The sequence below is a fragment of the Lepisosteus oculatus genome, chromosome 2 (assembly GCF_040954835.1).
Source record: "Lepisosteus oculatus isolate fLepOcu1 chromosome 2, fLepOcu1.hap2, whole genome shotgun sequence".
NCBI classification, from domain to species: domain Eukaryota; kingdom Metazoa; phylum Chordata; class Actinopteri; order Semionotiformes; family Lepisosteidae; genus Lepisosteus; species Lepisosteus oculatus.
This window is the reverse complement of record NC_090697.1, coordinates 51,948,383-51,964,872: the sequence shown is the minus strand read 5'-3', so window position 1 is coordinate 51,964,872 and position 16,490 is coordinate 51,948,383. Positions and strand designations below refer to the sequence as shown.

Sequence of the window (16,490 nt, the reverse complement as noted above, 5' to 3'; positions counted from 1 at the left end):
AAGTCTTATTTAAATTGCAGCTTGTCACAACTTGATAGTTAAAATTTGAAAGTGTACATTCATTGTTTACAATCATTTAGACACTGTCATAATTTAGAGAGAAATTTAATTAGTATAATAAAAGTACAGTCTTTCCTAAAATAATCTATTTGATTAAAAGTATCCAGAAAATAAAATACGTATGTACAGATCTCTGAAAACTATACTAACTGTAAGTACCTGTATTTCCATTACTGTATTTTACTTTATAATGCTGAAATTTAGGTATGCAAGGCTTGCGGGCTCTAAATTTACATAAATGTTGGATTATTGAGTGAGAGAAGTTTAAATTAACATAGTTTCAGTCTATAGAATTTCTATTATTTTGTTTTTATTAATATACATGACGGTATTTTGTAGTTCATGCTTTTGCCCTTAACCCCACACTTTAAGGTAACCATGAGACATTAAACAAGTGTCCTGACTATATGTCATTAAAGATAAACTAGAGCTGTTTATAAGAGCTGAGGTGTAAACTATGGTGTCCTGGTTTAATAACATTCTGCTCTTGCATAATCTGCCCAGCCTGTTCTCCCTTAATTCAAGTGATGAAGCAATTTCATACTCCTCCATCTGATGTGTTTAGCGTGTCTGCTGGCACATGATGGCAGCTACAGTACGCATCACCCAGGTGAGAGCTGCATGTTATTGGCGGGTGACGCAGGTCGCCTAATGTTTATAAAAAACACTTAGAGCCTTCACACAAGTGTAAAATTAGGTGGAGGTGTATTTACAACTGGAAACAAGTGGCACTTTTTCACTAAAAAGGTTGTGGGAGTATGGAACAAGCCCCACAGCCATGATGTTGAGCTGATACATTGGCGTCTTTCAAAAAATGTCTGGATGAGATCCTTGGATATACTAGCTGCTAACTTCCAAATGGGCTAGATGGGCTGAATGCCCTACTATTATTGACTGTTCTGATGATCTTAATATATGATGAATATAAGGAGGGAGAATAGATGATAATAGTATGGAGGCCACAGTGCTTAAATACTGCATGAATAGCCAGGAGCTTTAGTAACTGACAGAGGAATGATAGTACAATTACTGTAGGTAAGAAGCAAAAAGCCTAATTTAGAATCTGCTCTGTTGGATATGAATTAAAAACCACATGGCTTCACTGTGTATCATAGCTTTATAAAGCACTCATCTGAACCTGGCAGAAGAGCTCCCATTTTGAAAAGGCACCAAATATCAAAGTAGGTTTTTAGATCAACTAAAAATAAAACCCTTCTGTTCTGAGACTGAAAGCAGATATATTACAGTCAATAGGTCTGATGCACTTTTTCTGTATCTTTACTTTCAGCTAAAAAAATCAACATTTTTAACAAACTGCTGCCCTGCACATTTTAGTCATTGTGACTGCAGTACAAAGATAAACATAGTAAAGGTACATGAAAAATTATATCTTGAAATCATACAGCATATAGTAGATGTATTTGGATTTAGAATATCATCATGTTTTGTAGTTTCCGTTTCAATCAAATGTCTACATTTGCACTTACTTGCAAGAACTATTTGCTTAAGTGCTTTCTTTTTAACAGTTTTTCCAAGACTGGTGCTGCTGTACTATCCTAATTAAAGTTAAAATATAATTGTGAAACATAATCAGTGCCAATTTACTGTATTTGAAAAAGTAATATATGGATTTTAACATGATCTATACAGGACAGGCTTGAATCTCGATGTTTGTGCAGCTTAAATCTCCATGTACTCTATGTGGAGTGTTGCTTTAAGAATTTCTGTTGCTAAAACAAATAGCTAAATTATCAATGCACTACAAAATCAGACAGCAAACAACAGATGGTCTTTTCACTGTAAAATGTAAAGTACAAGCTCCCCAGTATGTGTGACAATCTAACTTTAGAAACATTTAACTTAATTTACTGGAACATGCAATGGGAGTACATTTTTCTACATAAAAATGGTTGTTTAGAAATGTAAGTGGTAAGGTGTTAGGGTTTAAAGCAAAGCAAAACCCGGACAATCACCCTTATCCTTCTGGAGAAAAAACTCAGAGGCAGATGACTGGCTTGTTCCAGACAAAAAAGAGCACTGTTGTGAAAAGGTTTGATAACTGAAGGAAGAGGGCACACAGAACATGTAGAAGCTGCATTTATTCATACTAGGACGATGCACTGACAAGGATGAGTACTACACCTGAGGTTTGCACCTAGGCTTTAAACATGCTAGCATGCTTTATTTTTTTTATTTCCATATTTGATATAACTTCTTATTGTAGATTTGCTCATCATCAAAAAAGACAAAGGCAGTTAGTTCTATGACATGTCCTATACCAAGACCTCTTTCAGGGTACGTAAAGTTGGTGTTCTGGAGTGTAGAACAGAAGTCTTTTAAAGAGCAGGTAAAGAGGACTACAATCTATCAGGACAAATAAAACTGACAAAATTATATGCTGAGGCCACATGCACAGACCTTCCTCAGAAAGCACAATAGGATTTTTTAAAGTTTTCAGCTCGAAGCAGTTTCTTCTAAGTAAAAAACAGTCAAAACAACAGCAGCTGATCCACAGTAGAGTGAAAACATCTAAAATGAACACATACCTTCAAGCTCCTCATCTGGCCACCATCCTAGGTCACAGGCCTTACAGGTAAACTCATCCTGAACATATTCATTATCTTTGCAGGCTGTACAGATCCAACAGCAGCTGACCTCTCCTTTTCTGATAACCTGTAACAATACAATCTGTGAGTACTGTACATAATTATGTATTTACCCATAAGCTCACTTTTCAGAACTTTCAAATTAAAAAAACAAAACAATCAAGTGAATTCACTACTTAAAAGCAGCAAGATCAATTTATTTACACAATTTATTATCAGAATGTGATCTTTGGAAGAATTTGCCTGACTTGATATGTCAGAAATATGGAAAAAATATTAAATTTATGGACTATTATGACAGTTCTTATGTGTTTGTTGACCATTAAGTATAGTAAGTGATATGCTCATTTATTATCTTACTTCAGAGCAACACTTGAGTATATTTGAAAGGAGTTTTGTCAGAAAGACTAATGATGCCAAGGATTATAGGAAGAAAAACAACAATCATTAATATAATATATAAAAATGTTACGAAAAACATACTGTGTTTGTGTTGGAACACTAGTGAATGGACTGCAATGGCTGTTTTGTGGTAATATTTTGTGTCAGTTTATCCGACAGTATCATATGTGTTACGGATGTCGGAAGGGCATGCCATGGAATGACAAGGAGAGCAGTAGAGACCCTATGCGTAGTGGCTAAAGGGGCAACACGTGGGTTAACGCAGGCTTAGGGGGTCAGACGATGTCGGTAGAGAAACCTATGCCCTGGGACGTGGGGCGACCTGGTAATAGGTGGGTCTCACGACATCAGTACCCTCAATGCTGAGCCAGGAGCCGAGCAGACACAAGAAGTAAATAGGCAACACAGGAAGACACACCCGAAAGACATGAATAATCACAGGGAACTAGGAACAGGGAAGAAGAGCAGCACCCTCTAGGTGTAGAGGGCGTGACAATATGGATCACAATAATGTTGACACTAACCAAAGGCAAGGAAAGGAAAATAAACAAGCACTGTTAAAGCATTCTGGTTTACCCAATGTAACCAAACTGGTAATGTTTTGATAATGATTACATATTATCTCTGGACCCACTGTACCTTTATCTCCCCCTTTGAGCAAGGTTCGCTGCATACAGAGCGCACCATCCCACTGCGGTTCATTTGAATTCTGTAGTCATCAATATTTAAGTTTCCTTCATGCCAGGATCCAACATTGATATAGTCATAATGACCAGGTTCCACATACTGGAGATTCATGATATCATACCTAAAAGTAAAATCAGAGATACAGTGTCTCAGGATGAACACTGTCACACAAAAAATATGCTGCTTGTCCTAGAGTAAATACATTATATGATTAAACTAGTGTGATACAATTATTTAAACTTATGGTTCATCAGAAAAACTCTCACTCATGGACTACTAATGAACACTTTAGTATAGCAATAGAATAACCGTCTTTAAAGTCTTTCCAGTGATACCTTGAACCTGTTCTTAATATCAGAATATGACTTTTAATACAGAAGCTTATTAGAGCCAAAGAGAAAAAAAAAATCTTGCTTATACGAGATAGTATTAGATTTATATGAGAAAATGATTGAATTTAAACAAGAAAATTATTGCGTTTAAATGCAGTAGTTAATTTGTGAACAACATCGCCTACTATTTTATTGCATTATATATGTAATAATATTGTACCGAGTAAAGTAGTTTTGACTTTAACAACAGAATAATATTGTTACACTCTTTTTGGAAAACAATAATGTATACATGAAGTAGAGCAAACTCTGTGAGCAGTCCTCTGTTAAATGCATGTGCTTGTCGCTGTTTCTGTGACAAGTAAAAATGACACTGTTTTCCAAACGTATGTTATTCTTGATGTGAAACTGCAGAAATATGTACTGTGCAGGGGGTTTTGCAGACTCTTTAAACATTGAACAGAATACTGAAAAAGATTCCTACCATGGATTTCAAAGATTAAAACAATATTGAACCAGTCACCATCTAGTGTTGAATTTGTGTTTTTACATTAAAATCCTCAAACCTTCTATGGTATTATTTATATTTACAAAATAATGTCTTTACTATATTATTTCAATCAAAAGAGAAAATGGAAATGTACATGTTAATCAAACAAAAATGGAGCCTCAAAAATTCCCTGGGTTTCCATATTAATGTATACTTTGTGATGGTGCAAGGGGCTATGTCTTCAAGGGGCGTTACTTCCCCCTTGGTTTCTTACAATTTTTAGAAGCTTTCCCCTGCCAAGAGCCTGGACTTCAGCAATTACTGGAGCAAAGATCAACTGTGCACCCTGCTCCAACACATACAGTATAAACACAGTGCCAGACCGGTGACGTACGAGAGAAGAAGTCGGAGTATGAATGACACAAGACCTTAACATCAGCTTCTACCTTGCACAAGCTGATACACCACTAAACTAGCTTCTTGGCTGAAGACTCCCGACTCTAGACACTCGGCTGCCTAACAAGCCTTTGGGCTGAGGACTGGTACTATAACTAGTCCAGGCTGCTGGCTCACTAACACGAAGATTTTACTTACTCAACCTTACATGCCTCGGATTGCATACACACTCCTTTTTTACTACCTTAGCCATCATGGACAAGCATCGACCACCCTGTTGCTGTGCCAGATAGAGAGCCGAAAATGGTTCAAGTCAATAAAGAGTAGTCTGACTTCAGACCTGTGTGTGGTGTGCATTTTTGATTGGGGCCTTACATAGAGCCGGTGCTCCTATTGTGAGCTGCCCATGCACCATTCACAATTTGTAATTTGTACACACAACATAACTTATTGAATTGAAGTAATATTTTTTTTCTGGGACACAAATATATGAAAATCAGTACTTATGTAACCAGAAAGACACAAACATACAGAGAAAATAGTCATCTAATTTTACAAGAAATAAATGTTTAAAAAATAGCAATCTTTGCAAAGCTTTAAAACGTTCTTTACAAAATAAATTGGTTCAAACTCTTGTAGATATAAGAATAAGATCATTACCTGCCAAGTGTGTCCCCTTTCTCATCAAACCGTACCTCCTCTCCAGATATACCTGTGAAAGAGGTATTTAACAGGAATTCTAGCAGCTTGCTGCCATCAATGGGGTTCATGGCATCACAGAGCCCAGTGTGTCCTGAGCACAATTTATGATGCATATCATGTAGCCCATGGGCCATGGCATAAATGGCATTGATGACGAATCCCATCTTACTGTCTTGCACATAGTTTTCTTCCAAGCTCTCATTGCCTGAAAATAAACAAAAGTACTAAAAATTAACAACAAATAACCTAACAGCTTATATGAACTGAAGAAATGTACAATAGAAGTTGCAACACTTGGGTCAGAATCGATTAGTCAATTAGTCAAAAGTCATTTAATTGGGTTAGATGGGACAAAAAGCCTCCTTTCATTTGTAGCCTTTCTTATTTTAAATCACAAAATGCAGATGAAAGAATCGTGATAATTTTCAGTATTGATGGGCAGCTTCACTCTTCCTGAAATTTCTCAAGCTGTGGACGCTAGACAGCTTAGACAGATATGACCGTCCTGGGGTGGTGACCCTTGGCCCTACAGGATATGGCCTGTCCCTTACAGAGCCAGGTTTATTATGCCTCTGGACTATTCTCTAGTCTGTTCGAATAGAAAATCATATTCTCTGAGCTTTTATCAAAGATGGGCTAATCATACCAAAAGCAACAAGGTAATCTTTATGAGTGAAGCAGGGTATAATCCTCATTTTATGCTGTGCTTACATCAGATGTCATGTCTTAAATCATGTCTTTCAAATGGTTATTTATACCGTTTCTCATATATTCATTATGGGATTTTAACTCAATTAAAATGCCAGATACTGACACTTTTAAGAAATCACATTACGTGGCCTCAATATTTTGCAATTTAAGAAGTAGATTACATTATATATGTGCCTCAGGAGCAACTGCTAAGTCTAGCATTTTCATTGTGCATCTTATAAGATGAATAATGAAACACAGAAGCTTTCTAAGAGTTAACTACCGCATGTACAAAATGGACCAGGCCTTTTAACACACCATAAAGCAGCTGTAAGGACTGTAAAATGTGTATTGTACAAAATTGCCTTGTTTTGTTGTTACAACAATCATTCTTTCTTGTTATGACAATGTCACTCTTTGCAGTAACAAAATGTACAAGATAGTTAATACTGTTAGGAGAGATACAAAAGCTGGTGAAATAATGTATTTTGGTCATGTCAGATGCATGAATGATACAAAACGTTTGGAAGTTTGTGTTGTGTATGTTGTGTCTCTGTAGAAGACAATAACATGGGTGTTTATTAGCAGTTGTAATGCTACAAAATCCCAAACTGACAATTGAACATTGGTTCTAATGGATGTTTTTACAACATGTAGTCTACAAATACTTATTGTCACATCCATTTTGTACAAAATGAAAACTAATTTTTAAATGCTGTCACAAGGTTTTTTACAATCATGGCTTCATCTAACAAAGCACAATATATTAACTTAAATAGAACTGGACCATTACTATTATGCAAAAGTTTTACTTACTGTGTAGTATAACCATTTTGTCATTAAAATTCAATAATTATTAATCTGAAAACAAACTAAATCGGCAAAAAATAATTAAATGGTCAGAAGGTACTAATGCATTCAACCAGTAAACATTTCCATACACTGAAACACCATTTAATTTTCTTTAAATCTAGAGCTTAATAAAATTCTGTAGTTCACAACAGGGAGTCAAGATGATAGATTATTTGTACTGAATCTCTCAGGCTCGCTCCTGCTGCAGAGCTGCGGAGTGACTTACTGTAGTGTTTGCCATGGTAGCTGGCCACACATCCACCCCCTGTCACTCTGTGCCTGTTACCATGGAAATGCATTCTGATGGGAAATCTGCATCACCTGTGGGCAACATACATCCATGTCCACACCAGGTGGTGCAGAATATTTAAGGACTCCTAGCACTTCAAGGGTTCTTTTACAGAGTTTGTTTTGTCTGAGTCTCTCAAATCTTTTCTGTTTCCCTAGCTTTGCCTTGCTTGGAATCCCAACTTTTGCTTTGTTTATTATCTCATCACCAGGTCACACATTGGCTTGTTACCTCTCTGTGTTTTCTTGGCTTTGAATTATGCTTTGTTTATTACAATATCTTCTAGATTTGCACTTTGCTACAGACTTTCACTTTGTTTCCTGGATCTGACCCTCATGTACAGTAGGTCTGACCACACCTATTGGATTTCCTTTGTGCCTTGGACTATATTTCATATCACTTTCACCGGCTTTGATACCCTGCCTGCTCGACCACGAATGGTGACAAACGTGGGCTGTGTTTGCTCCCTGATTTCCTTGCCTGTCTGCTCTTGTCTGTCCCATGCTTGCACAACATAGTGCATTTCCATAGTCAGAGGGATAGTTTGGTGTTTCCCTTGTCTCATCTACTCTGTTGCTCTGCATGTGGTTCATCTTAGGTCTCATATACCCAATACTAATTCCACATGAGCAGCAGGATATTACAGAATAATTTTATTTCTTATATCAGGGAGTTTAAAATAGGATAAGCAAAATAGAATGTTTTTTTTATTTTTTTGTCCACAAGTATATAATAGTTCTTAAATATGAATTAAAGTCTATTTACTGTACCTCTTGAAATTCAGGACAGATCTAATCTTATTTATAATTAAATACTGGCAAAGTGAAGCATCACATGTTCTAAAATAAGCATCCTAGTACATTCTTTTGGCTTCCTTTCTAAGAGTACAGAACAAGCTACCCTGACTTTTTTCAATAAACAGCTGGATGACATCCTTGGATCAATAAGATACTAACTGCCAAATGGGCCAGGTGGGCCAAGTAGCTCGTCATGTTTGTATCTTATCTTATTTCCTTTATTCTTAAGAGTCTATTGCATAATGTTATCTTAAAGATGTGCATTAAGTTTCTTTGCATGATTGCTGAAAAATGCGAATGCTTTATTATTCATACATTAAGCCAGTTAGAAGTAGTATCACTCAATACTGCCAAAACTTACCATTTTATTCTATCTACATAAGAGTTGTGGACACAATTACTGAAATATATTCTTATATATTATACATTTTTTTTAAATATGAGAAAATATTTCACCAAGTGTGTTAAAAGTGATGCAGTGCTGCCTCGCTGTGCTGGGGTTCTAGGTTCAATTCCAAACCTAAGATGCTATCTGCATGGTGTTTGTATGTTCTCCCCATGTTTACATGAGTTTGCTCCAGTTTCCTCTGACAGTTCAAAGATTTACTGGTAGATTAATTAGCTTCTGGAAAAATTGTGTCCAGAAGTGTGTGCGTGTCTGTTTGTGTCTGCCTCCTGGCAATGGATTGGCGTATTTCTTGCTGGGGTCTGGTTCCCTCAATCCTCTCTTAGATAAAGTTATTATGAAAAGGATGGATAGATTTTTCTTACTTTGTCCCATGTAGGATATTTCATACATTTTTAACAGTTATAATATTTGAGTTAAAACATTCACTTCATTAAACGTTAGTGTATTAGAAAACAATCTGGAGTCCAGTTAGACGTATTACAATTATGTAACTAATAAAGTAATTAAATGTACTATAACAGAGAGCTTTGGGTGGAACAAAGAAGAAAAACACTAGGCCTTTCAAGAATTGAGTTAGACACCCCTGGTCTAGGCTCCAACATGAGGTGGTAAATTAAGTAAGTCACAGCATGGCTCTACTTGTTTCTTTATAGTTTCATATCTTCTAGTTTAGCTTTAACTATTCACACCCAATTGTGAAACTAAAGATCTGAAATCTCTAATATTCTAATACAACAACCACTCAAGGGACATACAATCTGTTGCACTGATAATACCGCAGCAAAGATCATGTTTAATTAATTTCAGAAGTTTCTTTTACAAATTTGCCACCAAAATAATAACATTTGATTTTTATTTTCATCTTGTCACTTGAAAGGATTGATGTCTGAGCTTAGAAATGAAATTGTTCAGCAATAAACTTAATAAACCATCACAAGGGAAAATTATTGAAACAAACAAGAAAATACTTACTTAGATATGTTCAGACACATTAAGCAGATACACGAGGACCTAAAGAAGGTTCCACAGCCAAAACATTGTGTTTCCTTTCTTCTGTTTTCAGCATGGAATAAACCTATTACTTTCCTTAACAGCCTATGCATACTGACGCAGCTACAGTACCCACCTGAACTACTTCCATATATTCTGATAACCTTCACAGTAAGATCTGGTATCTTTATCCAGGCAGACTGTTATATGTATTTATATGCACAGTTTTATGTATTAATAAATGTATTCCGTGTATTTGAATCTACAGTATGTGTGTGCATTGCTGATTGTTCTGATGATTGATCCTCTAATAGCCATAAAAGAATCACCTCGTGATCTACTGTTACAATTAAAAGATTGTTCCAATAAGTTCACAAAACCCCTACAAATTAAATATATAAATAAACCCCTTAGTATAAATGGCTGTTTATGTACTTTAAGCACTTTTATGAATCTGCTACAGCTGTTCAAATATTAAGTATTCAGTGAACGCTAAACCATTGCATTATATAATTATTAGTGATATGCTGATTTTTCAGTGCTTTAAGGATGCTGGATTTGTCTAATTATTTTCGATCCTTGGGTGATACTTTCAAACTGCAATGGACCCTTATAAAGTTCTGTATTTCTGTAACCTCCACTGTTTTGGTAGGAGCAAAAACATTACAGAAGCAAACTATCTGGACTACAAGATAAAATAGATAGCATCTTTATTTAACATATTTTTTTTCACATTAGCAGATGGAAAAATGTGAAAAGAACAATAATTAATAAATAATTAATTCATGTTGGTGACTTCACTTTGGTTTTCTTGTGCAAAAATGTTTAAATCAAACTGATGAATGATAGTTTAGTAAAAATATATTTTGCCATGCCATATATAGATTAAAACAAAGTCAAAGAAATATTGTGTTGCACATAATTCAATGAATATTTGTCAGAGCATTTATCTTATTCAACATTATATGACACAACCAGTGAGAGAAAACTCAAAATTCAGAGAAAATACCATAAAATAAAACAGAATGAATGTAGTAGTTTTATTTTTACACGTGTTTCAATAGATAGTACACTTGCTGATGGGATATGGGCAGATGCACTGTAGTAGCACTTTACTTTCAATTATCCAGTTAATCTATAATATTATTTTCACCTCTTCACTATTCATTTCAGTTTAAGTTTCCAATTGGTTACAGTAAGCTAATAATTAGATGTGAAAAAGATCCTCACATCAAAAAAAACATTCTCCATTAGTGAACGTTACCGTTCAAGGTACTTAAAACATTATTATGTAGGTCACAAAAAGACACGCCAATTACATGTTTTAGTACAAATAAGACATTGGTGGAAGTACTGTATATTTGTTCTAAAAATATACTTTTAGCATACTATATAAAATATACTTTCAGTATTTGTAGTATTTAGTTCCCCCTATTACATGAAACTGGAAATACCATATATACTGTATGTAATAGTGCAAAGAAACTCTAAGAGATGTTTATGAGAGACTCATAGAAAGCAGCTGTTCTGGAATCTTGTAACTTCTTCAGATGAGAAATGTCATGTTTTTTTTCTTTCCCACTTAAACCCATTCATATTATTACAACATACAGTTCTTTTAAAACTCTGAAATCCTTTTCTCTTTTAGATAAACACCCCACTTATTCAACTACAGCTTATCCCTGAATCCCTCTTCTGCCTCACCTGCCAACACCTACTGGTGCAGGTACCACACCTACTCTGATCATCAGCTATAATGAAAACCTTTTGTTTTACAGCATCTTGTTGTAGCAAAGGGTGTCTGAGTTGAGCTGATTTCTTATGCATAGTACTATATAGAGTACAACCATTTTCAAAATGATTTTTTTTCAATAGTAAGACTGGCATAATTTATTTAGATCATATCTTGACCAGCAAACTCAAAGCAATGTAAGTAGAAAGTATTTGCCATTAATATTAGCATGTTTAAGCTACAGTAAATCGGTTCAGAGTGTAACTTGTGTGCTTTATACATGTATCCTTTCATCCCAATTTAAAATGATGGGCAACTCAGAAGACCAGTTAATCCAACTCAGCGGGGGTGATTAATACTTGTCTGCTTGACAAGTCACAGACAGAATCCACCAGACATTTTAGCACCCTAATTTGTTCAGCCATCTTAGCAAGTCTTAAAAACAGCAGTGTGATCTGTAAACAATATTTACATTTTTTTCCTTCTTTCTACCACCCAGAGAGCAAAACTTTGCAACCCAGGTACAACATCATGGCAATGGTGCTGTTATTTTCATCTTCACAGAAAAATAATTTCTCACTGCAGCATTTTAGTGTGTTTTACCTGTACATGTTTTTTTGAAGTTGTGATTCTCAAGAGGGTGTCCAGGGATTCTGCACTGAAAGCGATGCTGCCAGAATTCAGGAAACCACGGATTCCTAGTATTGGTGTTGAGCCGGAGTTTCAGGTAATAATCGTCAAAGGAGGTGACCTCTTCCGACTGCAGCTTCATGGTGATACCGCCCACTGCTTCCTGTTCATATCCTTCGATTACTTCATCTCGGTCTGCCCAGCCGTCGCTGAAACACAAAGTGAAATATGCTGACATATTTGCTTAAACACTCTGAGATTATCTGAAGATGCACGGCTTCAGCAAGCTGCAACACCCACATGGTCAAGGTTAGGGTGAGGGATGGAGGCAGGGCTAGTAAGGAAACATTTAAATAAGAAAACTTTATCTAACCATTAGATTATTTTATGGTCTTGGTGAGCAAAATGGAAACACCACATCGTCATGAACAGTCAGCTGCATGAAGGGATATTTAAGCTCTTAAATGTGCTCTAAATGTGCAACAGATTAAATTTAATAATACATAATTCCAAACTAAATTATTTTACAGATATTGTCTGTGTTAACTCCCAATGCATATAAAAGAAAAGAAAAATGCTAAATTTAATAATTTCAGTCATAAAGAGGAGCTGCTTACCATATAGGACTAAAAAACTTAAAGGACTCTTTTTCTATTTAGGATGAGCAGAGAACTGATTATTCACTGATTTACTGCTTACAATATGGATTAATCACGAGCCTGTGATATTCTCTCATTCTTTCTTCAGCACTGAGCAGAAATGGAATTTAAACTCCCAGAGAGGTAGTCTACAGGATTACTCCTGTCCTGTTCTGTCATTCATATCATGGGAAATGTAGAAGCACTAAAGATCTCTGTCCTCACCATACCTTGATAAATATGTAAATCATCAAGCAGCTATCTCAAAGTTTCAAGAAAATATCTCAAAAGTGTTCAATTAACAGTAAGCATAGACAGACCAAGAAAGTGCACTTTAATTCTGGTACAAAGCTGCATTTCTCTTCATGGCACTGATCATTCTGCATCCACCCACTAAAATGACTCAGTGACTTAAGTGGCAAAAAGGGAAGAAACACAATTTGGTCTTTATGTAACACAGAAGTGCTACTATGGAGGAGTCAGACTGAGAGAAAAAAAGGAAGTTAATTGCTTGTGCAACAAAAGAGCTAACCACAATTGTCTTAGTATATAGAGTAGTGCTCACTATAATGCTTCTTCATTCAAAAGGATACAACAGAGTTTCAGATGGACTAAGCATCCCAGTATTTCCACCACTGAAAGAGTTACATGCAGTAACCATTATGTGCCTGCAGCATCTGTATACAGCACATTGAATGGTCAGATGAGAACATTTTTGCTAATTAAAAGTGGGCAGCACGGTGACTTAGTGGTTAGCATTACTGCCTCACAGCACTGGGGCCCTGGGCTCAATTCTGGACCTGGGGTGCTATCTGCTTGGAGTTTGTATGTTCTCCCTGTTTGTGTGCTTGGGTTTACTCTGGGTGCTCTGATTTCTTCCCATAGTCCAAAGACACACAGGTACTGTAGGACAGGTGGCTTCTGGGAAAACTGGCCCTGGTGTGACTGTATGTGTCTGTGTGCCCTGTATTGGACTTCTGCCCTGTCCAGGTTGTAGACAGCCTTTTCACCAGTTGCTTGCTGAGATCAGCTCTGACTTCTCTATGACCCTGAATTGGAAGAAGAGCTTACAAAATGGATAGATGGATGAATTAAAAGTTATCTTAAGGTAGGTCAGACTGTTAAACCCCAATGTGAAATTTAGTGGAACTCTCCTACAAGCCTATTCTTTACATGGAAACGTAAAGACCCAGTAATTACGCACAGTGTCCGCAGTCACCACACTGGGAATACTGTACATTGGAATTTCTGGTTCAGAACAAAGATTGCCACCCACTTCTATACCAAATCTATGGAGCAAAACAACATCTGAAAAGTAGACCAATTTTGGATTCTTTCTTCAAACCACAAAAGACACCACTGGAATCACTCACACAAGAACCACAAGTAGGAACCTCTTCATGTGATGCAACAACCTTGGACTATGTATCCTATTATAGTGGTTCAAGACAGTCGTGATGGTGAAACAACAGTTGGTGATTCTTCATCTGCCTCTCCATCATCATCCTCCGATTAATATTCTCTCTAACTCTTATCTCAAGCAAAACTCAACCACTCAAATTAAGAAAAATAATTAAGACTAAAATTCAATGTTTACATATCCATGCTTTTTGCAATAAAAGTATTTCATGTGTATCATTACTTAAGAAATGAAACAGATTATGTTTATGTTGTAAAGCTTTGAATTGAGTCTTGACGTGAATGGAATTTCTCTGATACCATAACAGGTTATTAAGAATGAAAAACAACTTAAAAACATCTGTTTAACATTAAGGTTGCAACTCACTGTTCAGTGTTCAATGCTTTTTACAGTAAAAATGTTTTTGTGTGTGTCATTGCTCAAAAATATAAAGGTTTATATTATATAAAAAAAGATTTAAAGACACAGAAATATCTCTATTAATTACTCTTATGAGAAAAATAACAAGTTTAATGGTTCAAACCCCATTACTTTTTTGTATTCTTAACGGGGGGGGGGGGGGGATTCTCCCTTATATGTTGATTCGCTTTAAGACGCTACTTTTTGTCTACGTATAATGCGGACCCCCTGTACTGACCAGGTATATTGTTTTTTCTCTGTTTATATTAACTGATCATATCCAGAATTATTGTGAGGTAACTAAACAAAATAAATTAAACAAAATAACAATAACAAAAGCACACTGTAAGTTTATACCAAATAAAGAATACACAATGGAGCATCATTATGCTATTAATGAGGAAGTTATTCATGAGTGAGTTCTCAAAATGAAAGCAGATATCCCGAAGGGGTATAATAAACTGTAAATATCACAGACAGTGCAGAAACCGAAATGTAACATGCTGTAGTCAGTCTGAAACAGAACTATGTTTTTAATCTTACAGTAATGGCTCTGTGTTTTTCCCTTTAGATGACTCAGGGACTTCAAAGAAGATGAATTAAAGGTAATATACAATTTTATCTTTCGGGGACATCAAATGTAGAAATAAGTAGAAATAATGTCCTTTGCAACATCATGAAATGGTTCTCTTATGACAGAAGCAATTTCAAGACCTTATTGTACAGTACATGTGCAGCATGCAACACAGTTTTACCTGATCATATCTATGGAACAGATTACTTTAAAAAACACTGGAATTGGTCATCATCTGGAGAGAAGGATGCATGCTTAGATGCAATATTATGCATGCTTGACTGCAGAACTAGAGTATGCATGCTTACCAGTGCCATCTGAAGTAGAGAGCTCACCCTGTGCCACAGGCTATTGCCTCTACTGTTTGAGACACTGGGGAATTCAAGCTATTCCAAATCTTAAACATTATGAAATTTCACTCTACATTATGTGCTGTAGCTCATGGCATGGGCCTTCAGATGTAGAATTGTTTCCCTGTACAATTAACAGTTTATTGCTAATAAGCACTTTATTCTCAGATAAACCAATTAGTCTACTACAAAGTGAATATGTGCTGCAAGAGAAATAGAAGGTCTCACGATTGGATTTTTATGAAACTCAGTTACAGTCATTTGTGTTTAGAAAAATATTTGACTATGAAAATGTATTTCATTCTATTGAATACATTTCATATGTGTCAAATTTTATTGAATGTCTTCATCTTAATGTGCAGGAATTATTGCTTAGTTCTGCAACAACATTAAGAAATTTCCCATTCTAAAATTGTCACTAGGGTTGTATTCAACAATACAATTTATCCGTCATTGTACTGTATATGTACTGTTTCAGGAGTTGATGTAATTATGACACTGCAGAAAACAAGCCAATAACTTCTCATGGTTTTTGTTTACGAATGCAAAAGTAAATATTTTAATACTGTATATAATGCTGTATATAATATATAATGTTTTAACATGCATGTAATACTCATGAAATGGAATGGGTATTGCAAATTGTCCACAAAGAAAATTCTTTATAATAAAGATATTGTCAATCATTAATAGTCTTCTAACACCCAGACTGTGACCTTAAAATATAAGGTCTTTGGGCCTTTTTAAATGCTTTCATAAAGCTCTATTGTATTTATCCTTTAGTATTTATTTATCAGCAATTTTAATTTTTAATATGTTATAACTTTCTTCTTCCATAGATCTGGACAGAAAGGTGCTCCAAGGATACTGGTGAAAACTACAGTATGTGGAAGTAACAGGAGGCATTTCTTTACCCAAACGGTTGTGGGAATATTAAACAAAATACACAGCCATAATGTTAAAGCTGAAACTTTGGCTTCCTTTGACAGAAATAGCTGGATTAGATCCTTGGATTAATAAACTACTTTTGTAACCTTTTTATTTA

The 16,490-nt window shown here is 35.6% G+C and overlaps 1 protein-coding gene and 1 long non-coding RNA gene across 3 annotated transcripts in view; one reads left to right on the top strand and one right to left on the bottom strand.

Annotated features, from left to right (window-relative positions):
* The window catches only part of LOC102687262 (metabotropic glutamate receptor 1), a 108,532-nt gene that overhangs the window by 7,148 nt on the left and 84,894 nt on the right, over positions 1-16,490 (bottom strand). For both annotated transcript variants that reach the window (XM_069178991.1, XM_069178998.1), the window contains exons 4-7: positions 12,038-12,273; positions 5,634-5,880; positions 3,708-3,876; positions 2,607-2,733 (exon numbers count right to left, since the gene is read on the bottom strand). In XM_069178991.1, the coding sequence (XP_069035092.1) occupies positions 2,607-2,733; positions 3,708-3,876; positions 5,634-5,880; positions 12,038-12,273 (779 nt within the window). The remainder of the gene's footprint in view (positions 1-2,606; positions 2,734-3,707; positions 3,877-5,633; positions 5,881-12,037; positions 12,274-16,490) is intronic.
* LOC107077460 (uncharacterized) lies at positions 15,036-16,483 on the top strand. The gene is made up of 2 exons (XR_001478478.1): positions 15,036-15,126; positions 16,285-16,483. It is a non-coding gene; the product is annotated as an uncharacterized lncRNA (long non-coding RNA).